Source organism: Salvia miltiorrhiza, chromosome 7 (assembly GCF_028751815.1).
Source record: "Salvia miltiorrhiza cultivar Shanhuang (shh) chromosome 7, IMPLAD_Smil_shh, whole genome shotgun sequence".
Taxonomy (NCBI): Eukaryota; Viridiplantae; Streptophyta; class Magnoliopsida; order Lamiales; family Lamiaceae; genus Salvia; species Salvia miltiorrhiza.
This window is the reverse complement of record NC_080393.1, coordinates 574,998-601,021: the sequence shown is the minus strand read 5'-3', so window position 1 is coordinate 601,021 and position 26,024 is coordinate 574,998. Positions and strand designations below refer to the sequence as shown.

At 33.8% G+C, this 26,024-nt stretch overlaps 3 protein-coding genes and 1 long non-coding RNA gene across 4 annotated transcripts; 1 reads left to right on the top strand and 3 right to left on the bottom strand.

Annotated features, from left to right (window-relative positions):
* Positions 1-629: 629 nt before the first annotated feature.
* On the bottom strand, positions 630-2,231 carry LOC130991304 (auxin-induced protein 22B). The gene is made up of 4 exons (XM_057915434.1): positions 1,981-2,231; positions 1,699-1,895; positions 1,489-1,588; positions 630-1,159 (listed from the first exon to the last, which is right to left on the bottom strand). Exons 1-4 carry the CDS (start codon positions 2,112-2,114, stop codon positions 1,084-1,086), a joined length of 507 nt encoding a protein of 168 aa, XP_057771417.1. The 5' UTR covers positions 2,115-2,231; the 3' UTR covers positions 630-1,083.
* Positions 2,232-10,483: 8,252 nt separating this feature from the next.
* Positions 10,484-14,092, bottom strand: LOC130991303 (uncharacterized). Its single transcript, XR_009091121.1, has 2 exons — positions 13,998-14,092; positions 10,484-13,722 (listed from the first exon to the last, which is right to left on the bottom strand). It is a non-coding gene; the product is annotated as an uncharacterized LOC130991303 (long non-coding RNA).
* A 1,402-nt stretch (positions 14,093-15,494) lies between these two features.
* Positions 15,495-19,600, top strand: LOC130991301 (protein transport protein SEC23 G). The gene is made up of 2 exons (XM_057915432.1): positions 15,495-16,451; positions 17,709-19,600. Exons 1-2 carry the CDS (start codon positions 15,735-15,737, stop codon positions 19,362-19,364), a joined length of 2,373 nt encoding a protein of 790 aa, XP_057771415.1. The 5' UTR covers positions 15,495-15,734; the 3' UTR covers positions 19,365-19,600.
* Positions 19,601-22,165: 2,565 nt separating this feature from the next.
* Positions 22,166-24,614, bottom strand: LOC130991302 (auxin-responsive protein IAA14-like). The gene is made up of 5 exons (XM_057915433.1): positions 23,954-24,614; positions 23,645-23,868; positions 23,224-23,359; positions 23,062-23,123; positions 22,166-22,480 (listed from the first exon to the last, which is right to left on the bottom strand). The coding sequence occupies exons 1-5, from the start codon at positions 24,178-24,180 to the stop codon at positions 22,443-22,445; spliced, it is 687 nt and encodes a 228-aa protein (XP_057771416.1). The 5' UTR covers positions 24,181-24,614; the 3' UTR covers positions 22,166-22,442.
* Positions 24,615-26,024: the final 1,410 nt, after the last annotated feature.

The following is a 26,024-nucleotide window of genomic DNA, read 5'->3' as shown; positions in this document are numbered from 1 at the left end:
AGAACCGCCACTGGTGTGTAATAACGTAAAAGTGTGTAATTGCAAAAAAGTGTGTAACAGTGTAAAATACACTGTTACACACTTTTTCAAAAATCGTGTAATAGTGTATTTTACAATGTTACACACTTTTTCTCAAAAATGTGTAATTACGTAAAAGTGTGTGATTGCGAAAAAGTGTGTAACAGTGTATTTTACACTGTTACACACTTTTTCGCTTATAAAATGTGTGTAATAGAGTATTTTATACTGTTACACACTAAAAGGGTATTTCAGTCAAAAATGCTATTATTTCCATATTTTTATTTGTATGACTTAGAATTTCCTATAACTAAAAGGTTTTGACTAGAGTAGGGTGCTGCCTCATAATTTAACTTAACTTATAGTAATTCTTTGTAGTCCATTTTTGCAGATGAATGAGCTGGAACAATGATTAACACATCTATGCTTAAGATCCTCAAATCATGAGATACTGTTAGGTATACAACATTAGATTTTGAAGATTTTTAATCTAGGTAAAATTCAACTGCTCCAATTAATTCAACTAAATAATAATAATAATAATAATAATATCAAAATCAACTATTGCATAAGAATACGATCGAAAAACACAAAAATTTTGAAACAATGAAGATATATAATACGTATATCTCTATATTCCACTACGCCTAAGTATATGATTTTTTTTCTTTTGGCTTTGACAGATTTATTACAAGTAAGCAATTCAAAAAACACAAACATTACATTGATCCGAAAACCGCCGAGGTTTTTCACACTCTAAAATGAAAACTGTAATTTAATTTTACTATATATATATATATATATATATTCCAGTTCGACCTCTCAAACGAGGTATATATTGGAACCAAAAAAAAAAAAAACTACTGTTTTGAACGAATACATGCAAATCAATCAATCTCAAAATCTAGATCAATTTCGACAACCCAAGCTGCAGCAATCGATGATTATCTCTTCCCCTCCCATCATCATCTTCCTCTTTCATTTCTTCACACATACCTCTCTCTCTCTCTCTCTCTCTCTCTCTCTCTCTATATATATATATATATATATATATATATATATATATTACTGAGCACAGCCCAATCCCCTTGCGTCTGCTCCTCTCATGATTCTCAGTCTCTTGCAAGACGACATGAACATTCTGCAACACAAGCAATCCTCATCTTGATTAGCATGCATATATATGTCTCATTAATTCATCAATATATTTAGATAATATATATAGATAAAAATATGGAAATAGTAGTCATTTCGACCTATTATGCCTTACACAGTTACACGATTTACACGAATTTTGTGTGTAACGAAAAACAATTTTCGTTAGATATATACAAAAATCCGTGTAAATCGTGTAAGGGCGTAATAGTTCAAAATAGCTACTATTTCTATATTTTTTTTTACATATATATAGGCATAATTTCCTATTATTATGTATCTATATATCTAGAGAGAGAGAGAGAGAGAGCTTACTCCCATGGAACATCTCCAACGAGCATCAAATCGCCATCTTTGTCTTCGTAAGCTGGCGCATATTCCGATCCTTTGTAGCCTTCCCTCTCTGAATATTCACCTGATAAAAAAACATAATGCAAAGGTATTAATATTAAATCGTGAAAAAAATGAAATAAATTTGAAGAATCTGTACATATAGGTATATATGTATGTATAATGTATGTATACCTATGGAGAGCTTGAACATGTCTTCCAAAGCAGTAAGGAGGTGAGAATATCCATCGTAAAGCTTGATATCAATCTTCCTGAGATAAGGCGCTCCATCCATGCTCACTTTCACATACATCCCGCTCTCCGCCTCCGCCTTCCTCGCCGCCGTGCTCTTCCGGTACGACTTCACCGGCGGCCACCCCACTATCTGCGCTCTGCACATCCGATCCGCATCAAATCAATACAGATTCGGCGAATTAATCAAGCGAATTCGACGAATCAATCGAGTAATTAACTTACTTCGGCGCAGGCGCGGACTTCGCGGCGGCGTCCTCCGCCGTCTCCGGCGAGGCTCTCTTGTTGCTGGACTGGTCGGAGCCGGGGAGGCCCAACCGGAGCTCGGTCGCCTCCAGATTTAGATCGGAAGTAGGCATGATTGATTGTTGAGATGTTTGTTGAGGTTGAAGATTTGAGTGTTGATGAATGATGATTGAGTAGAGATGAGAGAAGGAGAAGATGGAGAAATATATAAGAGAAAAGAGGTAAAGGTGGTTGTGGGTGCATGAATATGGATGTCGAGGGAAAAGGGGACAAGCGCAGCCACCGAGATGGAAGACTTTTTTGGGAAACCCACGGTGGAGATGCGTTTTCGGGGTGGAGCTGCACCCCATGTGAACATTCCCCTTTTTATTTTTATATATTTTTTTTATATTTTTAATTATGCTGAAGCAATCACTAATACGAGTTAAAGGAAGTTGTTTAGGTGCTTGTAAGTTTCTTCAATTGGTAAAGTAAACTCGTAAAGAGCTTATAAGTTGTAAAAATAAGTTCTGAGAGCTTAAAAGCTTTCCAAAAAATAAGTTTATCTACCTTAATTTATTTTCTCACTATCTTATGAGCAATATTTATTTTACAAAAATAACTCAACTATGATTTTTATTTTCATCATATGTCATTTTAATTTCATCTATCTTCGATTTTTTCTCTCTCTAACTAAAATGTTTATATATAGCTTATAAGCTCAATGATCCAAATATTTTGATAATTTATAAGTTCTTATAAAAACTGTATCTTATAAACTATTGAAGCATTTTATAAGCTTCAAGAGCTTGTAAGCTCTTTAAGATTAGCTTAGTCAAATACCTTCTTACATGCCCAAGTTTCGTTGCTTGATTTTGTCGCCTTCATTTGGAATGGAATTGTATATCCAACGGTCGTTCGATTGCTTGAGACTGAATTCTCTCGAGATTAATTTTGTGTTGGATGAACTTTTGGAGAAGAAGTTTGCATTAGGACCAAATGCTAATTGTGCAATACAATTGTGGGAGATTTTTAGATGATATATGCAAGAAAAGATTTTGAAATTTAAGAAAGAAATAAATTAATGATTTATTGGGATAAAATTATTAAAATGTTATATTATGAGGTTACACTTATGATGTATTCACCTCAACGAGAAATATCATATCATATTATTTGTGTCTTCAGACGCTGGAAATTACTTTTGAGCTTAATATTATATTCCCTCCGTCTCACGAATCTTGACATGTTTAATTTCGACACGGGAATTAAAGAGTTGTAGATTAGTGTTGTAAGTGTGTAATTAATAAAAGGGGAAGAATTTAAAGTACCCACTTTGGTTAGTTATCTTACAAAATTACCCACCCATATAAGATGTCTTATAAAACTACCCACTTTGCAATTTAAAATATAAAAGTGATAAAGCAGGAGAGAGAATGTAATAATTATTACCTTATTTGAAAATGTGTCAAGATTCGTGGGACGGAGGGAGTACATATTTAATGATGTTATATCAAGCAAACTCAGTATATTTTGACGAAGAAGCATAACTCAGTTAATAAGACATATATAATACCCTCAATCTAATAAGTCGAGAGGTTCTTATCACCTAATATATGCGAGCATGAATTGTAACTCTGTAACTTAAAGAAATTAATGTAATTTTCATTTAATATCTTATGTTATTAAGGATGAATTTGATTTTTTTTTTCTTTTTTGAAAGATGAAAGACGATCAATTTTATTCAAATAATATCAGTTATTACAAAATCTCTAGATCATGTAAGAAAATCATATTTTCAACTCATCGATTGCACAAGAGTCCTAGCAAACTGAGCTAGACTATAAACGATTTTGACTTCAAATAATGAGAGAAAAAAATTAAATAAATGAATAACTTTTTTTTAGAGACCAATGCCCTTACATTATGCACAAATGCAACGCATTGGTTCTTAATCCAAATACTAATTCAAATACATTCTAATAAACGACTCAAATTAATGCGATTAACGCTAATTACGCTTCTATAATTTATATGCGTACCATGATGATCTGTTAATATAATAATATATCTATATAGAATTTCACCTATTCTGACTATTTTTGTTGACTTTAAGTTCTTATTTTTATTTTTTTATGTTCTCCCATTTCATATATATAAATATCGGTGATTAATTTTATCTTATTATAGCCTTTTTTTAATTTATTTTGTTATTATAGCCTGGTAGCACAATTAATACAAGAATCTCCATAATTAAACGCGGTGCAAAGGAAATGTTGTTCACCATGAATATAATAAATTAATTAAACCAGCAACATGCAAATATTATTCCCCAACATAATTATTTCGCAAACACTTCTTTAATTGTGAATTAGATTAAATTAATCACGAAATAACTTTGGTAGCACGGAATAACTTTGACTAATTATAAAAGGCATTTTCTTCGGCAATTCAGAAAAATAAAGATGATTAATTTATGAAGATACCATTTTGTGTCTCATCTTTGAGGAACAATTACTACTCTTTTAAATTATTTATTCTCTCTCCTTGTCAGGTTAAAAATGATTACTACAATTTATATACAAGAGCGCGGAGAATCTATCTTTCTTTTTTATTGCAAACGATTAAACGAAATAAATTATAGGTCGAAATTAATATTGAAAAAAATAAACACCTTATTACTTTATCTAAAGTATCTATGATCATTTTTATTTTTGTAAAATAATATAGTTATGGCCCACAATGCTACCACTTACATTAATAAACATCGGATTAGATTGAGTTAATTATATGATAGACATGGAATATAATTAGATACATAATTGAATCAAGATTATTAATTTCTTATCGTTTACTAATAAAAAAATTTATTATTAGGTAAGTCGCTTTAAAGTATACATTATAAACATCTTATGAAGAAACTCAAATAAAGACCCGTTTTCGAAAAATATATCGTAGCTTCTTTACCATATAGTATTTCGAGATTCATGAGTCTATTTGAATTTAATCATGCCTAAATTAAATAAGCTTTATAATTTTGAATTTACGTTTAATTAATTATTTTTATGATATATTATTTTCATTAATTATTTTTCTATATCAAATAAGGTTAGTCAGCGATGTATAAAAATATAGTAATTAATTAATTCGTATGGTTACAAGCTCAGACAAACTTTTATTGAGTCATGTCAAGATCCAAGTGTTTTGAAATTGATTCTTTTAAATCACTATATATGTCTACGTCTCCATTCAACAAATCCTAATTTTAGGACTTTCTAGTTATTAATGAAGGAATTGTCATTAATTATATGTGCTTATATTCTTATATTTTGTATTTTACTATATATCCTCCCAAAATCTCATTAATCTATTTATAAGCACATCATCAAGAACTTTAACATGCATGCATGACAAGACATTAGTTTAAGCATGATTTTTAGAGGAGACAAAAGGGCCCATCACGTCCAATCAAGATTTGAATTTAATTTATGGTATATACTACAAATTAGCAAAATTATAGGTTATTTATAAAGGTTGATTATTGTGAATTATTATTTTTTTTTCAAATCATTAAAATATTGCACTTAATATATTTATATATAGAGAGAGAAATGATCCAGTGAAAATATTATCTTTCAAGAGAACAAGAACTGATATAAGCATGTAAAATCTATGAATAAGCTTCTTGTAATTTACGAATAACCATTCAAATTTGAGTTCAAATTCTTAAGGGGTCGAAAATTTTATTATATTATTTGAATACGTTATTCATGCATTGTAAATAGCTTATTCGTAAATTTGTGCTAGTTTATTCGTTATTCTTATTTCTAATAAAAAATAGCATTATCATTATAGTGTGTGTGTCAGTGTGTGTGTGTGAGAGAGAGAGAGAGAGAGAGATTTGTTTGATGAAGATAGTGATGCACAACAAACAAATTTAAAGCATGCATGGCATGGAGCTTCATTTTGTGGTTTAGGATGCTACATTTTTTCCCCAAATTTTAATTGCGCGACAAAAAAGAAAGGCTACATAAATGCACCTGCTGATATAGACCTCTATATTTGGAATTTTCTTGCCACATTAATTACTCCATGCACTATTAAAACATTATGAAAATAATTGGTTAATTGCATTTTTGCAAATAAAACTAGAATTTTGAAATATTGATGAAGCAACGAGCTGGCATTGCCGTACGGCAGCAGGATTTTAAAAAATGAATAGCTGCAAGAATTGAAGCGCCAATTCATTCTAAATCCTAGGATTTTTTTTAATGTAACCCAACGAGCTAACCCGTAACCCGATCGTTGACCGGACCAGACAGATTAAACCGATTGACCCGATATTTTATATATGAGTTATGATTTTACAGTCCTAATCCTCTAATTTTATTGGTGATGTAAAGATGAGAAATTTTAATCAAATATCAAAGAGATTGTAGTTTAATTAGTAGGTAGTTGGTTGGTACGTTATATATTGTTAAACATGGTCTAATGTTTCAACCTTTTGTTTTGTTGTAAATTCACCCATTTCAAGAATTTTGCACGTCCAATAATAAAATTGACAACACCATAGAATAATTTAGATAATAGACTTTGAAAGTTCTCGACAAATTTTAAGTTTCGACATAGTATAGATATCTAGATATATCTCAACTTGAAATTCATGCAAAATTTTAGGAGTGAGTGCTATGAATCGAAAATTGAGACTTTATTGCAATGTTTTTTTTTTTTTAAACGAGTTTAATTTGTAAAAATGCTGAAAAAAAAAAGATTTAATTTGTAAAAACGCTGAAAAAAGATTAAGATTTACTAATTTGCAATTTATAACTTTATAACCCTTTAAAATATACTTTGTCCGTTGTTAATCTACGTACTTCCCTTTTTAATTATCTTAACAACTTACGATTTAATTACTACTTAATTTTCGACCAAATTTTATTCACAAAAAAGAAAAGAAAAGGAAATACCCGTGGCCTTCTTTTGTCTGTTGTCAGCACATAGACAAATCCAAGAAGAAAAATAGTATCTGGTTTAAACTTGAGGTGACATGAAAATCTCCCATAATTGATATATCAAGTAATATACTCCTTTAAGGAGAGATTTAGATCCATGTTATTAAGGAGAGATTTGGAGGACCAAAAACCCCTTTAATTATTTAGATCCAACACCTTCAAATTTAGTGAATATTAAGGAGAGATTTTACGTCTTACCGTTAGTTTTCAGCCCATTTTAGCTTCGAGTAAGTCCGAAACTCTTAAATAGGCCGAGAATTATCCAGCGAATGCAGTACTTATTAATTAATTTTTTATTTTTACAAACGGAGAGAGTATATATTCAAGAATTAGTACTTAAATAAAATAGGCGGAAATTTTTTCTTGACTATTTATTCTATTTATATTATGTGAAGCACTAATTCTTGAATATACTCTCTCCATTTATTAAAAATTATAGTCTTTATGTCTAGACCTTTATATCATAACTCTTAATTTGTTGTTCTAACTTCTTGTCCAATTTTAATAAATTCCTTTCACTATTCAACTTTGATCGATCTATTTCATCACTTTATAGAAAGAATGAGTATATAACACTATTCTTCTGCAGTGAAATTAATCAATGCATATATTTGGACAAAGCAAATAGTCAAAGACTGGCAATTATCATATAGGATGAGACAAACATATATAAATTGCCATTTTTGTTGCAATAAATCCGTGGGTATTCCCTACGCAGACCCTTAATATATTTACACATTTGTATCTATTATTTATGGGCCACATAAATCCCACTTTAATTTATTTTGCTGCGTGCAATTTACCAAGTCCATGTAATAAGATATTATTCTCAAAATCAACTCATGTGTTCTCAATTCAGTCACACCCCACGCACTAATTCACTCACCAACCCTACATTCATTGTTCACTTACACCCCTAACTCAACCCTACCTCGTGTTCAACCACGTGTTGATTCTCCCAAATCATATATTCCCTCCATCCCGACTAGGGCCGTAAACGAGCCAAGCTATTCGTGAGCTATTCGACGTTTGACTCGATAAAAGCTCGATCGGTAATTTAATGAACAACTCGTTTAGCTAAACAAGTCAAGCTTTGAGCATGACGATGCTCGACTCATTAGCTCGTGTACAAGCTCATTAAGTGATTGCAATTTTACTGTGGCTTTCAAAGCGCATCGAATTACAATTACTGTCTTTTTAATTTTTGCAATTACGTCCCCCCAATTATTTTCGATTGTCAGATTGTTGAATTGGAGCTTACGTGAATTAGTTCGCCGCGTGATATATAATTAAATACTCCCTCCATCCCATGAAGTATGACCTAGTTCTTTTCGGCACGAGAATTAAGAAATTGATATTTTGTGTGTTAAGTGTGGTAGATGAAAATGTGAATAAAGGGTAAATTTTTTTGCTATTTTTAGAAACAGGTCAAACTTCGTGGGACAAACCTAAAAGGAAACTGAGTCATGCTTCATGGGACGAAGGGAGTAAATCATACTCTTGATAATAAAAGTACTTAATTAATCAGGCGTTTTATCAATCATATAAAGTAAACGCCCCTTAATTGCCTATAATATCACGATATCGGAAGTGATCTCGATCGGAGTATAGAGACAGTATGACACAAGTTTTTGCAGAAGACGGCAACCCCACGGGACATGGGCAGGCACCATCGGTGTCGAGAGAGGGCCGGGCCGTGGGTGCGATCGCGGGCCCTAAATGTGATATCTGGGAACACAAGAGAAGCAGACGAAATTGGCTTGTAATCTGGTTGTCATCATAATTTAAATACAACCATACTTTTTTCTCAGTTGCAACTTCGGCCACGTCCACTTTCCTCACACCATTCAAATTTTCAATCAAAATAATCAAATAATTTTTTTTCCATTTTTGATAATTTGACCTTCAAATGTTCATCAATTCCTATCTACTTTGTGATAGTTGCTTGCAAGTATAGTTTATGTGAGTCGAATTTTGCAGCTAATTTAAAGAAATTAGTTATTATTAATTATATAAGCAATTACTGCATGCATTTATATTAGTATAGATTATCTGTTTATTTATTTATTTTTTAAAAATATGAAATTTTGTAGAAAGGTTCAATTTTCACCCGAGACTGAGAATTCGGTGTTGGAAATTAAGTTGAATCAGCTCGCATGAGATAATAATATGAGTAAATCCTAATACATGTTTGATTAAACCATATGTAAATCGGTAATTTATTGTATGTTCTATTATTCTATATATAATTCAGCAAGCTGATTCAGCTTTTCTACATTGAATTTCCAATCGCGAATAAAAACTAGTGAAACTTTATGTAAGTTCTAGATTTTAAAGAATAAGCGAATTTTGAAGTCGTATTTAAAATATGATCCAAAGTTCAACTTATAAATTATAGGGTTAATAATAGTTTATGACCTTAACTTTGATGTTTTTTTTATTTATAACCTTAATTTTGATTTATTTTTAAATAATATGAATATTACTCTCTTCGTCCCATGAAGCATGACCCATTTCTTTTCGGCACGGGAATTAAGAAATTGATATTTTGTGTGTTAAGTGTGGTAGGTGAAAAAGTGAAAAGGTGAATAAAGGGTAAATTTTTTGTCATTTTTAGAAACAGATCAAGTTTCGTGGAACAAACTAAAAAGGAAACTGCGTCATGCTTCGTGGGACGGAGGGAGTAATAAACTTGTTCAATAATGTCCCACATCCAAAATTCGAATACCATTTGATTAAGTTAAGTTCAGTCAATGATAAAATGAGGTGAAAACAAACATCAAACAAATTTCAAAAATTAAGGTCGTTTTAATCTGATATATACCCCAATGTTAGAATCTTTGGATATAGAACACAATCAAACAAATTTGAAAAAAACAAGGTTATATAAAAATAAATTAGAATTGAAGTAAAAAAAAATGTCAAAATTAAGGTCATAAACTACTCATCCCAAATTATACTTGATTTTTTTTTTATGAATTTATGTATGTGAATGAACTTGGAATTAATTTGAACTCTTACATGTGTTATTACTCCCTTAGCCCACCCCACCCCACCCCACCCCACCCCACCGTCATCTCTTTCTACATATTAATTTTTTTAAGAACTATAGCTCATAAATATTAAAGAACTATGACTAGAAAAATAATTATATGGATACGATTAAATTTCCAAGGAATAATAGCCCAGAAAGATTATTATCAATGTTGCATGAGAAGTTGATATGATAAAATTGGGCCATCAAAGCCCAAGAATTTATGTAATCGAGCTAATTAATGGGCTTTAGATTGGTTCATTAAAACTCCTATGGATTTTAGTTTGAATCCAAGAAGTATATTACATAGTATTTTATTTAAATAAAATAAAATGTGAGTGATCAATCCACAAAGTGAAAAAATTCAATAACGATTAATTTAAATTTTATATACATTACTATTATATTAAATTCTCCTTAATTTAGAGTAATTGCTATTGAATCTACTGCTGTATGTAACGAACTTTTATTGAAAATCTTATTTCGAGCTGTTTTTTTATTCCGTAGTCAGCTCTGACAAAATCAACGACCCACGAAATGTCTTCACCGGCGGCGCCACCGGTCACCACCACCAGCTCCGCCGCGCTCCGACCGTGGCCGCAGTTCCTCGACTTCTCCGCCCTCAGCCTCCCCATCTCCCTCTCCGAATCCACCTACCGCGTCAACCAAAACCTCCGTTATTTCCTCCCAAACTACGTCGTTCTGACGCTGATCATCTTCCTCCTAACCCTAATCACCCGCCCCCTCACCTTAGTCTTCTTCCTCTGCCTCTTCGCCGCCTGGGTGTACCTGGTCCTCGCCCGCGACGAGCCTCTCTCCGTCTTGGATTACGACATCGATCAGAGATTCGTCGTCGGATTTCTCGCCGTGAGCACTTTGGGCGCGCTCTTCTGGGCGCACGTCTGGATGAAATTGTTCGTTTCCTTGGTAATTGGGGCCGCCGTCGTGCTCGTGCACGGCGTTCTGAGGGCGCCGGAGGATTCGCTGGAGGACTCGCCGTACGGCTCCTTGCTCAACGTCGTGGATAGTCCGAGAGGGGGATACGCCAGCGTTTGAGAGGTGAATTGTAGTTCAGTGTTGCAATTGAATTCTGTGTTTACTACTGTTGCCACTGTTCTGATTATCAGACCTTTGATTAATGGAAGTTGCATTCATTCAACCTTTGTGGCTAAAATAGTTTGATTTTGTTGTGAGCGACTGAATCGCCTGTTGTTTGATGAAATTTGAATGATTTTGCAAGCTGGGATTGTGTTGATCACTGTATAACTGTGTTATTGTTGCTTGCTACATTGGTATTTGGAGCTTATTCTTTGCGTTGGGCATGATGTTCTACGCGAGCGTTTCAACTGATCAGGAACTTAGAATAAGTAGAGTTCAACTGATCAGGAACTTAGAATAAGTAGAGTACGGATAAGTGTGTGCGAACGAGCTTCTGTCGTTTAGAGTAACATGTGTAGGAGGATAGCACTCTTGATATGGCATTTGAAGATTTTGGTGATTGCATTAGATATTTAGATTACATCATATGATTTCGTTGGTCGTGCCTTGCATCCAGTTTCACTAACAAATGTGTTCATTTGTTTCATGATCTAAATCAAGATGCACGCATAAACTGTTGATCACAGTCTGCAACTTTATATGAACTGTGTATCGAGTTGGGACTCGAGCTGCCTTTATGTTTGTTTATGATTTTCCTGTCACATTACCTGAGTTTAATGCGAATGCATGAATATTGGGTATGCAGTTGAAATGCAAGAGTTGAGGTTTTGTCGTTTGCAGTAACATGTGTAGGAGATAGATAGCATTCTTGCTGTGGTATTTGAAGGTGTAATGGATGTGTTAGTTTACATTATGTGATTCTCGTAGATCATGCAAGTTGAGACCAGCAAGAGGCGATGATGCTCAATACTTTATCTACAACTAATAGGGCGACGCGTAGATGACATCTTTTTGAAGCATTTGAAGATGTGAATGATATAGCAGCTCTGTTTTCCCTATCTTCATAGATAGATTTCTTCTTTTATGTTGCTGATAAATTTGAGCTATATATCTCCTTGTTGATTCTTGCTGATTTAAGTCATCAAGATTCTTGACTAATAGGAACACTTTAGCAAATGTGAATTATGGAGATTTAGGTGATGTGGCATGGGTTGAGACTGTCACCTTTGTTTACACCTTATGCAAAAAATGACAAATTGATGTGATAATCCAAGACTTCAAAACAGCACTTGAAGCAACATTTTGAAAGATTTAGAAAAAGGTAGCGAAGACGAAGATAGAAACGTTACAAAAAAAAGCTCAAACTGAAGTTCATAAAATTTTTTGTGTAGTTGGTCTAACGGTTGGTGGTTAATGCCCTTTATTTATTCGTGTAATTTATCAAAAGAAAAAAAAAAATGCTTCATATTATTGCTATAAGTGTACTCCCATTGCTGTTAATTTGGTAAGTTTGGCAAATCGTGCTCAATTTTTCATTATTCTTACAGTTGAGATATGTGTGTAAATCTTTATTTATTTATTAGTCATAAAGCGTAGGTTAACTTATAAAAGGCTATAATATGCTCATAAACAAAAAGAAAAAAAATAAAGAAAGGGGAAAAATAATAGATCATCCAAAGCAGGAAAATTGCATTATCTTTAGCCCGAAACAAACTAACATTCGATAACAAATCAAATAATGAAATATGAACATATCAGCTATAGGTCCTCGACAAATAGGCTTCTCCAATACAGTTTTCTAATCTATGACTTGCTCAAGTTAAAGATCCATCAGATCAAACAGACGACTCGGTCTCCCATATAAACATAATCTAATCACTTGTGATTAAAGCAGCAACACAAGTTGCGCCGCTTGCGCTGAAACCAAAATACATGTCCTCGTCGTCTAAGGTATTTAGCGACGAAGATGCAATAACGCTGCTAAAGAGGCTCGCCGATTTCTGGGCTCGTGGAAGAAACAATAAGTGGGCAGAATTCCACCAATTCGTCAAGAACAAACTTTCAAAACCAGATTTCACGCACACTTACATATATTTGAAAGGGCAACATTTTTAAGCTCTAAGCAATGCAGCTGTGCATTGAATTCCCTCCACTCGTATTCAAGTTTCTCTACATTGTCTCTCCCAATCAAAACACATTTCTCCATGGCAATCTTGGAACACCCAAACATGTTAAACGAGACATACAAGTTTGGATATGCAGACTCGAATTCATCAAATGCTGGAATTCTAAGTGGAAACAAGAGATAATTCCAGCATTGGATGAATTTCAGTCTTCATATTGTATGCCTGGTTTAACATGTTTGGATTTCCCAAAATTGCCATGGAAAGATGTGTATTGATTGGGAGAGACAATGCAGAGAAGCTTGAAGTTCGAGTGGAAGGAACTCAATGAACAACTGCATTGTTTAGAGCGTAAAAAGATTACCCTCTCAAAAATATCCAAGTGCGCGTGAAATTTGGTTTTGAAAGATTGTTCTTGACAAATTTGTGGAATTCAGCCCACTTGTTGTTTCTTCCATCAGCCCAGAAATCGGCGAGCCTCTTCAACAGCGGTATTACATCTTCGTCGCTAAATACCTTAGACGATGACGAGACATGTATTTTGGTTTCAACGCATGCGGCACAACTTGTGTTATTGCTCTGCTCTCAGAATCATAATCGCTTCCTTGCTTTCGCACCTCGCTTTCTGCTTTCGCTGTCATCGGAAAACACAGAGAGTCACATATGCAAGCATAAAAAAAAAGTATTAAGAATAAATTAGATCTCAAATAATAATATTGCTAGTACACAGAGAATCACATATGCAAGCATAAAAAAATATAAGAATAAATTAGATCTCACATAATAATATCGCTAGTGCTTTCATATCATAATCGTTGTTGGAACTAAAAGAAATTAACTAGAACTCATAATAAAAATAAACAAAAGAAATAAATAAATGAGTGCGAAGAAAAGATGAAGAGAATATACCTTGAAATATTGCTCCAAGAATTGCGTCCACAATCTGCCTTCAGAGATTGGCGAGAGCCGTGAATGATAATCTAAAGTTATATGATGACTCTAATATATAACCGATGAAATAATAATGACCTAATCTAATAAGGTAAATAAGTAGGGCACAGGCCCATAAAGCAAAGTTAAAGCTTTAGTTAAGCCCAAAAACAAATAAAATAAGTTTAAGCCCATGATTAATGACCTAATCTAATAAGGTAAATAAGTAGGGCACAGGCCCATAAAGCAAAGTTAAAGCTTTAGTTCAGCCCAAAAACAAAAAAAAAAAATAAAGTTTAAGCCCATGATAAAGTCAAACACGGCAGTCCACTATGTATCTAGCAAATTCAGCCTTTAATTTCGGACATGCGAGACAGTATGGGAATCCCGACTAGCGCACGCGCAATCGTTTCAAATTTTATAGTTCTAAGACTTCAAAATTCTTCTCAAAATCAAGTATTTTCTTCAAAATCTATCAAAAACCATCAAAATTCACATAAGAACTGGATTCATGCTAAAATAAGATAAATATCAACAATAAAGCATAAAAATCGCACCAAAATCCCCCAAATAAATGCGTATAAATACGCCAAATCAAAAATATTATCAAATTAAAGCTCTTATCGTGATCTTTAATTTGATATGCATATTAAATATTTTATAATTAGTTAAATTTCATAAATTTAGAAAGAAATAAAAAATAAAAAGGTAAAGAAAATGGAAATAAAAAGAAAAAAAATACAATTTACAAATAATTATTAGAACTACAAAATTGCCATTAAATTTTGAATTTGATTTCCGATTGAAAATTGCTTTTTTAATATAGTACTAGCATTTGTATAAAATCGAAATCAACTCAATTATCATATGTATAAATATAATTAAAAAATTATTTTAACTGAATATAATTAAGCTGAATATTGAAAAATAGAAAATAATTTTTTTTAAAAATCACAACATTAAAAACAGATATTATGAAAAGGCAAAAATAATAAGTCAAAAAATAAAAATAAAAAATAGATTTATTCAAAAACAGATGAGAGAGGAGAGAGAATTGTAAAAAAAATCTTTAAATAAATTTAACTTTTACATTTTAAATTAATTATTTATATAAAATATATCAAATTAAAACTCTTATCGTGATCTTTAATTTGATATGTATATCAAATATTTTATAACTAGTGAATTTTAAAATTTTAGATCAAAATAAAAAAATAAGAAGATAAATAAAAATGGAACAAAAAGAAAAAAAAAATAGTTTATAAATAATCTTTCAATTTTATTATAACTACAAAATTATCACTCAATTTTGAAATTGATTTGAAATTCATTTCAAATTGGAAATTGCCTAGATAGATAAAATATAGAGTAATTCTCTTTCTGTTTCAGCAAAAGAAGACTGATTAATATTTAATAAATGTTTAATATAGTCACTAATTTTATTATTATTAGTAAGTAATTAAAAATTGGATTTTTGTTCACGTGACTCGGCACGTGACTGGACTGCACTTTCCCTCACTTCTGCACTTTCCCTCTCCGGTCGAAAGCCGGCCATCACTTTTTCAATTTTCAAATTTTCAACTATAAAATCATAAATTAAACCCTAATTTTTCACAAATTCCCCAAAATCACAAAACTGCTGGCCCCGATCCCGATTAGGGTTCATCAACTCCTGTTACCCCCGATGAAAATCCCCTAAAGCCTCCTAAATCGTCGATGGATTTCACCGAATTGGAAGCGATCGAGGGTTTGCGTTGGCCGTGGCACTCATGGCCGCTCTCGAAGCCCGAGGTCTCAGCTTTGGTCGTTCCACTATCGATTATGTGCACTCCGCTGATGCCGTTCAGCGAGCTGCCGATCCTAGCTCACGAGCCGGTGAACTGCTTCCAATGCGGCGCGGTTTGGAACCCCTACTCCCGCATCGATTACACCACTAAAATCTGGGTTTGTCCCTTTTGCTACCGGAGGAACCCGTTTCCGAGATCGTATGATCATATCAACGAGAACAATATACCGGCGGAGCTCTTTCCGACTTACAGCACCGTTGAGTATCATCTGGGTCCGGCGCCGAGCTCGGGCCTGGGCCTGGGCATGGATTCGGGCTTAGGGCGGACTGCGAGTGGGCCGTTGAGGTCGAATAGCGGTTCGTTCTCGAATGTTTCTGCTGCTTATTCGGGCACGGGGGAGTGGAGTGGGGTTAGTGGTGGAGTCGGGGTTGGACCGGCATTTGTGTTTGTCGTGGATGGTTGCTCCTCGGAGGAGGATTTAGGGGCTTTGAAGGGTGAGTTGCTGCATATTATTGCACGTTTGCCGGAGAATGCTTTGGTTGGTCTTGTGGTTTTTGATGCAATGGTGAGGGTATATGATTTGGGATTCACAGATTGTTTGAGAGCTGTGGTGTTTCATGGAGGGCGTGAGGTTTCGTCTGAAAAGGTACGGTACGTTCAAAGATATTGAATTTATACGTCTAGATGGATTTTATAGTTATTATCTGAGCTTCATTGGTATATATGATAATTCTCTATATACAAACTATCACGTTTGCTGCCTATGCAAGAGTTGCGCCTTCGATTTTTGTTGCGTAGTTGTGTGTTTCAATGTTGAATAGAATGAGCAGTATCCCATTCTCAAAGATACAGTTCGCATTGCTGTGATAAGCTTACCTGTTCTCAAAGATGAAACAGAGTGTTATATTTTTGGTACATTTCTTGCCTTTTCAGGCTCCATGTCTGATGCTGATCAATTAGGGTTGGCAGCTGAAAACTTATTTCACCTTTTCCACTTTTAATCATGTGATGAAAGGGATAATTTCCGTTTTGTGCTTCAGTTCGTGCTAGGTGATATCTGTACAGTATGTTTGCTTGACTTTAGAATCCATGAACTTGTTATCTTCAACATTATGTGCTTTATTTCCTCCAACGATTTCAAGTAGATGGATGTTAAAATAAATAGTGATGTTTCTCCAGCTGTTCAGCAGTTGACCAATTATTTTTTTCACGAATTGCTTAGCTAGTAAATTCTGAAAATATTGAGATAAAGTGACAAGATGCTTCGGAATTAACATTTTTGTCTTCCCTTATTTGTTGAGAACTTGAGATTAAAATAAATGATGCAATCTCCAATCTTCATATGAGAACGTGATTTGCATGTCCATTAGCTTGTGGTTTATTTTAACGTACCGATTATCATTAGTTACTTTAACTTCTTGTGACAGGAAAAAGTATAGCATAGTTTATCCATGTCTTCAAATATAGTATTCAAAATCTTGATATCCAGTGTCAGATCATGCAGTACCCACATCCATGTCTGAGCCAATGTGTTCGAGTTGTCACCTTTTGCCTCTTGGCTTAAGCTTTTGTTCGAGTAGGCCAACAAAAAAGATTCAGAACGAAGCATAGAAAGTTACTTGATATTTGGATTGACCTTAGGCAGTTGCCTGTGTTACTGCTGAATTGTGTACATAATGGGTTCAGGTTAGGACATGAATACGTCTTTGCTGTTTGGTAGTGGGGGTTGGTCAGAGTTAGATAGTGAGGCCTTTGGGGGTTGCTAGTGTTAGAAGCAAGGATAAACTTATCAGAACTTTAAAACAAAGTGATACTTCCTTTTAAATTTGCATTTGCTTGATATCAAAATGAAAGATTTCTGTAAGTTTATTTTGGTGAAACGCTTATCTACTTATGTTATCAGGCCAAAGAGCTTCTTGGGCTCCATCACATGAAGCAATCTATTGGAAAGACTTCATCAGTACAAAAGCAAGGCTTTCTAGTTCCAGTATCTGAATATGAATTCAATATCATCACAGCAATTGAAGATATCCATTCTTCACCTTTGGTCAAGACAGGACATCGACCTTTACGGTGTACAGGGGTTGCGATCTCAGTAGCTGTTGGATTGTTAGAAGGATGCTTGATAAATACTGGTTCACGTGTGATGGTCTTCACAACTGGACCTGCAACAGTTGGCCCAGGAATGATTGTTGACTCAGATTTTGGCACTGCTATTAGAACTCACCGTGATCTCAACAACGGTTATGCTTCCTACCCTAGAAAATCTTGCGAATATTACAAGCAAATATCTCAAAGATTGTCAGAGTCGTCCATCATTCTTGATCTGTTCGCCTGCTCTCTGGATCAGGTCGGAGCAGCTGAGTTAAAAGTCCCAGTTGAAAGCTCCAATGGTTTCATGATGTTAGGAGAGTCGTTCGAATCAGAGGAATTCAGAAAAAGCTTGCGCCACATGTTTGATCGTGACAGTGATGGAAATTTAGAGATGGCTTTTGATGTGACCATAGAGATAGTGACTACCAAAGACGTGAAAATTTGTGGAGCACTTGGACCTTGCATCTCTCTCCAAAGGAAGAATGATACAGTGAGCGAGAAAGTGATTGGTAAAGGTGGTACCTACATTTGGAAACTGGGTACAATCACCAGCAAAACATGCATTGCTTTCTTCTTTGAAGTTGCAGACGAACAGAAATCTCAACCGAGCTCGGCATTTTTCATTCAGTTCATAACACAATACAGATATAGTAACATGGGAATTCGGAAGAGGGTGACCACTGCTGCAAGAAGATGGGTGGTGAAACACTCCCCAGAAATCGCTTCAGGATTCGACCAGGAAGCTGCTGCTTCAGTTATGGCTAGACTTGCCATCAACAAGACAGAAGAAATGTTCGCTCACGATGTTATCAGATGGCTGGATAAGATGCTGATACGTTTTGCATCTAAATTTGGTGATTATGTGCCGGAAGATCCATCAACCTTCCGCCTTTCCACCAACTTCTCCCTCTTTCCACAATTTATGTATTACTTGAGAAGATCCCAATTCATGGATGTCTTCAACAGCACTCCAGATGAGACGGCTTATTTCCGGCTGATGTTAAACCGTGAAGGGGTGGTGAATTCTCTTATCATGGTGCAGCCAACCCTGTTCCAGTATTCATTTGACGGGCCGCCTATCCCAGTTGTTTTGGATGTGTGCTCCATCTCTCCCGATGTAATCTTACTTTTCGATTCCTTCTTCCATGTCGTCATCCACCATGGCTCTAAGATTGCACAATGGAGAAAGCTCGGGTATGACAAGGATCCGAGCCATGAAAGTTTTAGGGAACTCTTGGAAGCTCCGGAGCTTGATGCCGAGCAACTGGTGGCCGGACGGATCCCAGTCCCAAAATTCATCAAGTGTGACCAGCACAGCAGCCAGGCAAGGTTTCTTCTTGCTAAGCTAAATCCATCCGTCACTCAGAATTCGACGTATTCTGAGGGTTCGGAGTTTATATTCACCGACGACGTGAGCTTGCAAGTTTTCATTGAGCACTTGCAAGCCCTAGCTGTGCAGGGTTAGGGTTGATTGAAAAATCATACACAAAAACGATGATTGTATATGTATTCAAAAAAAGTGTGTCGATAGTTTTGGCCTTTGTTGTAGATTGGTTTTCTTGGATTTTGCTGGTTGTAGCTGTTGCACTTGATGAGATACATTAGAGCCATGATTAGCCATCAATTTGCATGCAAAAGTTTTGTAGAGTGGAAAATCGATTATAAGACAAAAAAGATATGTGAAATATATTTGATTTTTTTGTGGAATCAGGAAAGACAAAGGGCACCACTATACATTTGATTTTTCTGACTTTTAGTATATACTAGTTGAATACTCGCTCTATCTCATAAATCTTGACGCGTTTTCCCTTTTGGGCCGTCCCACGAATCTCGACATGTTTTCATTTTGGGTAATAATTATTTCCTACAACTTTTTAATTCCTGTGCCGAATCCAAACGTGTCAAGATTCGTGGGACGGAGGGACTACATATTATTTTGGGGTTATGGCAAAAAAAATACTAAGAACTTCGAAAAATACGTGAATTTATATTTTTGTTGTAATTTTCACTTAAGTTTGACTTTCGACAAAATTAGAGCTTAATTGACAGTCGAAATTAAGTCAAATAGTATATCGCAGACTATATAGTTGTGTTTTCTCTGTTTTTAGTGAACAAATTTAGTATTTGGCATTATAATGTTGACATATTTAAGGATTTAAACATATGATGTTTTTTTAGTTGAACAAGGAGTTTTCTTTTCCCTTTTTGGACATATTGCATAATTTCAACATTTTCGTGGGGTTCCGTTTTTTCAATAAATATGTGACAATAAAATAATGATCCACTAAAATAGATATTTCTAGCTTTTTCTTGAATAAAATACTAATTATTTATGTGTTGCAAGATCGTCTGGGGATTTCGTAGTTATTGAATTGTCTGATGACTTTGAACTACACTAATTAGCCTTAAAGATTATGTGTCTGCCTACTTGAACTTTAAAAATTATGATTACATTTGAAGTTCGTTGCATCCAATTGAGATAATGGGTGGAACTTAGTATTTAAATATTCACAACTATCATCTTTTCCGATTTCTTAACAAGACAATCATAATCACAAGATCTTACAAGTACACACGCGCAAATTTGTTAAAATAAAAATTTATTTTAAAACATAAAATAAGAATCATTTTCAGTCTTCAGATCATCAAGATCTATGATTGGTTCATCACTTTATTGGATGAGTTTAAGGTACTAGGTTCGAATTCTATAGGGAGTGAATATCTAATTTTCGAATTTCAGACATTTAAATAGCGAATTCAGACGTATTCTACATAGAATTTAGGCATTTAAACATGATTTTTCAAAGATTAAATCTCAACCGTTAGATTATGAGTAGATCAATGGTGTAAATATGTTCCTAATTTATACTCTAAAAGTGGTTTACAACCTAACCACTCCATATATATTGAATAGAAAGGTATTCAAATGGAAACTATAAATTATTATGAGAATAGAGAACTATTTTCATCGCTTCGATCGTCAAGATCTATAATGGATGCATCATTTTGATGTAATATATAGGTTCGAATCTTGTAGGGGCCGAAAATTTCATTTCGCCAAGATCTATGATGGATGTATCATCATGATGCAATATTGAGTTCAAATACTAGTTCGTAAGCAATTTTTTTTTTCGAGTACAGTAAATTTCATACTATACATATAAAATTACTGTATTCGTAACAAATTTTATTACACTTCTGAAAATAATAAAAATTCGCTCTTTTTAGGATTCGAATCCAATAATATGCGTATTTATATGATAATTTAATTGTGATATTTAGAGAACAAGTGGATCCAATTACCTGAAATTGGTTGAGATCCTAATAATAATAATAATAATAATAATAATAATAATAATAAGAAGAAGAAGAAGAAGAAGAAGAAGAAGAAATGAGAGAAAACATAAGTTTTTAAAATAAACGGTCGACAATTTATACTTTAATGCTTCTACTTCACACCACTAATACATATTGAAATTTATGTTTCTTAATTGCCTTGCATATACACAACCATAATATTAATCACATAACATGATCATTAATGTAGCACTAATTGCATTGACTACAAAAATAAGACATACAGTACTAATCAAACACATTGACCAGAAAATGTTATAATTAATACTATTAAACTTCAAATTTACTAGTAAAACTTTAAAATCCATTGACTAAAAATTCATGCTTAGACCACTGCATCTTTTTTTTTTCCAACTTTCTTTGAATATGAAGTTCAAATGCCATTGACCTAAGTTAAAATTCAATAATATCTTCAAGAAAATAAGCTGAAAACTTATAGTAATATCTAGAAAATTTTCCAGCTGTGAACATATGCATATGCTCCCAACCACCATTGCTGTGTATTTTTAAAATAAAAATTCCTTCACATCCAAGTTGACCATGACCAACATTTACCATCTAGACAAACAAATATTAAATTCCAAGAAAAATGAAAATTAAATTTAAAATTGAAAAAGGTGAGTAAATAATTAAGTATTGGTAATGAAAGGAATAGTCCCATGAACATGCACATGGCCTTGTTCCCTACAGGCCTCTAGTTGGGGGACTATAATATTCAAGAAATAGTGGTTTTGCAATAATCAATGAATTTAAAAATTAAATATCAAGATATGGAGAATCTGGTGAAATAATTAATAAACACTGAATTTTATAGTACTATGTGAAAGAGGAAGACATAAACACAACTGTGACAGCAGAGATGTAGCAACAAAATCAAGGGTGTAATTATTAAGCCAGTCAATAATCTAATTAAAAGTCAAGTAGTAATTAATTATAATAATAGCAATAAAGATCACAATAACAAGCCAGACACATATGAGTGTATTTTGCCTTCTTGTCCAATACATATGCTTCTTTTTTCAATATCTATATACTATAACAAAATACAGACACAGTCACAAAAAACCCAGAAATAAAATAGGAAGACACAACAAATTTTAAAAAGAAAAAAGAAAGATTACAAGAAAAACAAATACTGGGCATATATCAAACCAAGTCTCACAAGTAGTAAAATTAACTGATTGCTTCAGCACCTGCTCTTGCATTTCTCCATAGCTCTTGGTGCTGAAATACAAAAAATAAATACAAAAAGATACGATTTAATTATTGTTAAATTTTTATAAAAATGACATCAATTAGTTAAAAATGTCATAAAGAAGCGCTCAACCATATTCATATATACTAATATGAAATATCTTTAGCTACAATAGAAACTTATTATAATGCTAACATGCATGTAAAATAAAGGGTTATTACTGTTTAAATACACCAACACCATTTTCTCTAAACTGAATCTGAGGTGGCATATCTGAAAGATGATTATAGCTCGTAGGCGAGGGCGACAATAATCTTTCAGATATGCCACCTCAGATTCAATTTAGAGGAAATACGGTCGGTGTTAAAAATCAAGTAAGTATTAAAGTGCATGTATTTTAATAAAAAGAATTAAAGTTCGTGTTAAAGTTCAAAATAAAAGAAAAATTGATGTATTTAAATGGTAATAACCTAAAATAAAATACAGACACATAATAATATGGATATATATATCTCATTGCACCAAACCCTAAATTTCAAAAAAGAAAAAAAAAATTAAATCAAAGTAGACATTTAAAGCAAAGGTAGCTAGATTTGATTGAGACACATACCAAGTCCAATGGCTTCAGATCCTTTCATAATGCGGAGGCGCTTACAAGATTCAACAAACATCCTGCAGATTTATAAGTGACATTCCATTAAATTTCAATAATTTTGCTATAATCAAATAAATTAAATATAGTGGATAAATAATAATAATAATAATTTCTTACTCCCATGGAACATCCCCCACGAGCATCCAGTCCCCATCCTTATCCTCATAAGTGGGAACATATTCAGAACTGTTTAACAAATCCATCAATTTCCTCTCATTCATGAAATCTATCATTCCTTGGCTCCCATAGTTACCTATTCAACATACATTTCACAACACCATAATTAAAATAATGAAATAAATTATAGTTTTTATCAAAATTAAGTTAAAAGATAATATCTCATTCTAGCTTCTTCATATAGCAAAAAGAAATTATAGTCACGTAGACAAAAATATGGAAATTCGTGTACATCGCGTATGTGTATAATGATATAATAATCCAAAACCAGTATTATTTTTATATTTTTATTTACATGACTATAATTTTCTGTTATTATACGATATTTTTGGATAGATTAGAGTGTTGACTCGTAACGTACCCATGGTGAAGGAGCTGAACATCTTAGCTAAGGCGTCGGAGAGCTCCTTGTAGGTGGCGTACATTTTGAGGTCCACCTTGCGGAGGTACGGCGCGCCGTCCATCGACACCTTCACGAACGCCGCCCCTCCGCCGCTGCATGCCGCCTCCTCGCCGCCGCTCTTCTGCTTCGCCATCGCGTTCTTCCGGAAGGACCGCACCGGCGGCCATCCCACCACTTGCGCCCTAGAAAAACCAGTAACATCACAAATTTCTCAATTAAATTCACAAATTATTCGTGTTCGCGCTCGTGCTCGTGTATTCTGCTTACTTGGCAGGAGGCTTGACCGGATCCTTAAGAGGAGCGGCGGCGGACGAGTTCTCGGCCGCCTCCTTCAGATCCGCCTCGTCGGAATGGAGATTGAGCTTGAGATCAACCGTCTCGGAGAAGCCTCTCTTGCCGGAGGTCTTGACGGCGTCGCTCTCGCCTCCGCCTCCACCTCCGCCGGGGAGGCCGAGGCACAGCTCAGTTTCCTTGAAATTCAGTCCAACTTCCATGGATCCGCCGCCGTCTTCGTCGTCGTCGTCGATGATTTCTCCTTCTTCGTTTCCGAATTCCTTCTTCAAATTAACGCTCAATCGATTGAAGATTATGAGAAAAAAAAAAGTGTGTGTAGTGTGTGTGATAATATCGATATCAAAAGGGGAGCAATGTGTGTGAGCTTGATGTGCATATATACCATAATGCGTGCATTAGTCTATCATATTCGCACGGATCGCGTGCCGACACGTGGCATGCGTATTACTATATTGATCTTCTAGGATCAAGAGCATGTTACTAAAATAATTAAAGTTAATTAATTTTGTTTAATTTGCTTGCCCGAGATGTAGAATATATTATAATTAGTGTGATGGTGTTAGATTAATGGGTCAAGTGGAAGGTTTATTTCGTATAAAATTGAAAGAAAACAAATTAAATGGGGGAATGGCATGATTAGGGGAACAATTAATGGATGTGGTCCAGAAAAGAACAATCATCGACCTTCTCCTCCAATTAATCATGCCAGACGCCAGATCCTCTTCTATTATTTATATTTCAATATTGTATATTAATACTCCCTCCGTCCACAAAAAATAATCATAAAAGTAGACGACACGAATTTTAACAAAAATATTTATTGTATTATGAGTGGAAAAAGTAGTAATATTTATAATGATAATTAAGTATATTGTGAATGGAGAATATGATCCATTATGTGATAGATAGTAACTAAAAATAAAAAAGGATTAATTTTTGTGGACGGATGGAGTATAATTAACTTTTTTAATATATATATAGGATGCCATGTACCGATGGTAACTAGTACTCCCTCTGTCCCAAACGAAATGTCCTGTTTTCCTTTTTGGGCTGTCCCAAACGAAATGTCTTGTTTTATTTTTTGGCAATACACTCTCTCTATTCTTAATAGTATTTAAATAATTTTCATCAACCCACTTTATCTACTTTATACACATTTCTTAATCTCCGTGCCGAAAAGAAATGGGACATTTCGTTTGGGACGGAGGGAGTAGTAAATAGAAGGGGGATTTTCAAAATTACCGAATTTTGTAAAAATGAGTGCTAAAATTATCCATTTTTTTAATAAAGAGAGAAGATCAAATGAGAATGGATAAATAAGATGAGAGATGAGAGATGAGGGATGAATTAATCTGTAACGTTAATTTTTTAAATCATATGGCTGATATTTATATAAAGGGGCAAGTTTTTATTAGGATTCCAATGAGGGAGCGGAAATTTTATCACTTAATTAAATTTCTGTTATATATGCAATTAACTTTCGGGTTTTATATTTTTTTTTATTCTCCCTTCCACTTGAGTTGCCACATTAATTTTTCACGTGTAAATATAACAATTTCCCGGTCGTAAAAATGAATTTTATGCTCATAAAATCATGAGCGAAAACCTAGTTATGAGTTGAATTTTTTAATTAAAATGTAGTAATTTTAAACCAACTAATAATTTATATTTATGATTGTTTTTATTTTATTTTGCATCCATTACATAAGTTGTTTGTATTTTTTGAGCGGAAAGTTCAAAAATTATTAATCTACTATCTAAATTACAATATTTCGGCGAAAATCTAACTTTCCACTCCCAAAAAACAAAATTCCATTGACAAATCACTTTTGTCTAGCTTGAAATACATGAATTTTATGTATAACACGCATGAATAAACTGTATAAAGGTATGAATTGCGAAAAATAATTTTTTGCTACCTTTGGGATTCGAACTCAGGACCATGAATTTATCCAACAAGGTGATGAATCAACCGTAGATCTTGATGATCTAAGGGCTGAAAATGGTTCCTAATTTATATTTTAAGAAGCGTTCTTATTTTAGC

What these genes read in the sequence shown, in the direction of transcription:
- LOC130991304 (XM_057915434.1), bottom strand. Translation starts at nt 2,114, where the DNA reads ATGCCTACTTCCGATCTAAATCTGGAGGCGACCGAGCTCCGGTTGGGC. An exon ending in AAGTCCGCGCCTGCGCCGAA is followed by an intron (nt 1,896 to 1,980) that starts GTAAGTTAATTA and finishes TCGGATGTGCAG; the next exon opens with AGCGCAGATAGTGGGGTGGC. An exon ending in GTTGGAGATGTTCCATGGGA is followed by an intron (nt 1,160 to 1,488) that starts GTAAGCTCTCTC and finishes CTTGTGTTGCAG; the next exon opens with AATGTTCATGTCGTCTTGCA.
- LOC130991301 (XM_057915432.1), top strand. Translation starts at nt 15,735, where the DNA reads ATGGATTTCACCGAATTGGAAGCGATCGAGGGTTTGCGTTGGCCGTGG. An exon ending in GTGAGGTTTCGTCTGAAAAG is followed by an intron (nt 16,452 to 17,708) that starts GTACGGTACGTT and finishes TTATGTTATCAG; the next exon opens with GCCAAAGAGCTTCTTGGGCT.
- LOC130991302 (XM_057915433.1), bottom strand. Translation starts at nt 24,180, where the DNA reads ATGGAAGTTGGACTGAATTTCAAGGAAACTGAGCTGTGCCTCGGCCTC. An exon ending in CCGGTCAAGCCTCCTGCCAA is followed by an intron (nt 23,869 to 23,953) that starts GTAAGCAGAATA and finishes TGGTTTTTCTAG; the next exon opens with GGCGCAAGTGGTGGGATGGC. An exon ending in GTTCAGCTCCTTCACCATGG is followed by an intron (nt 23,360 to 23,644) that starts GTACGTTACGAG and finishes TATGTTGAATAG; the next exon opens with GTAACTATGGGAGCCAAGGA.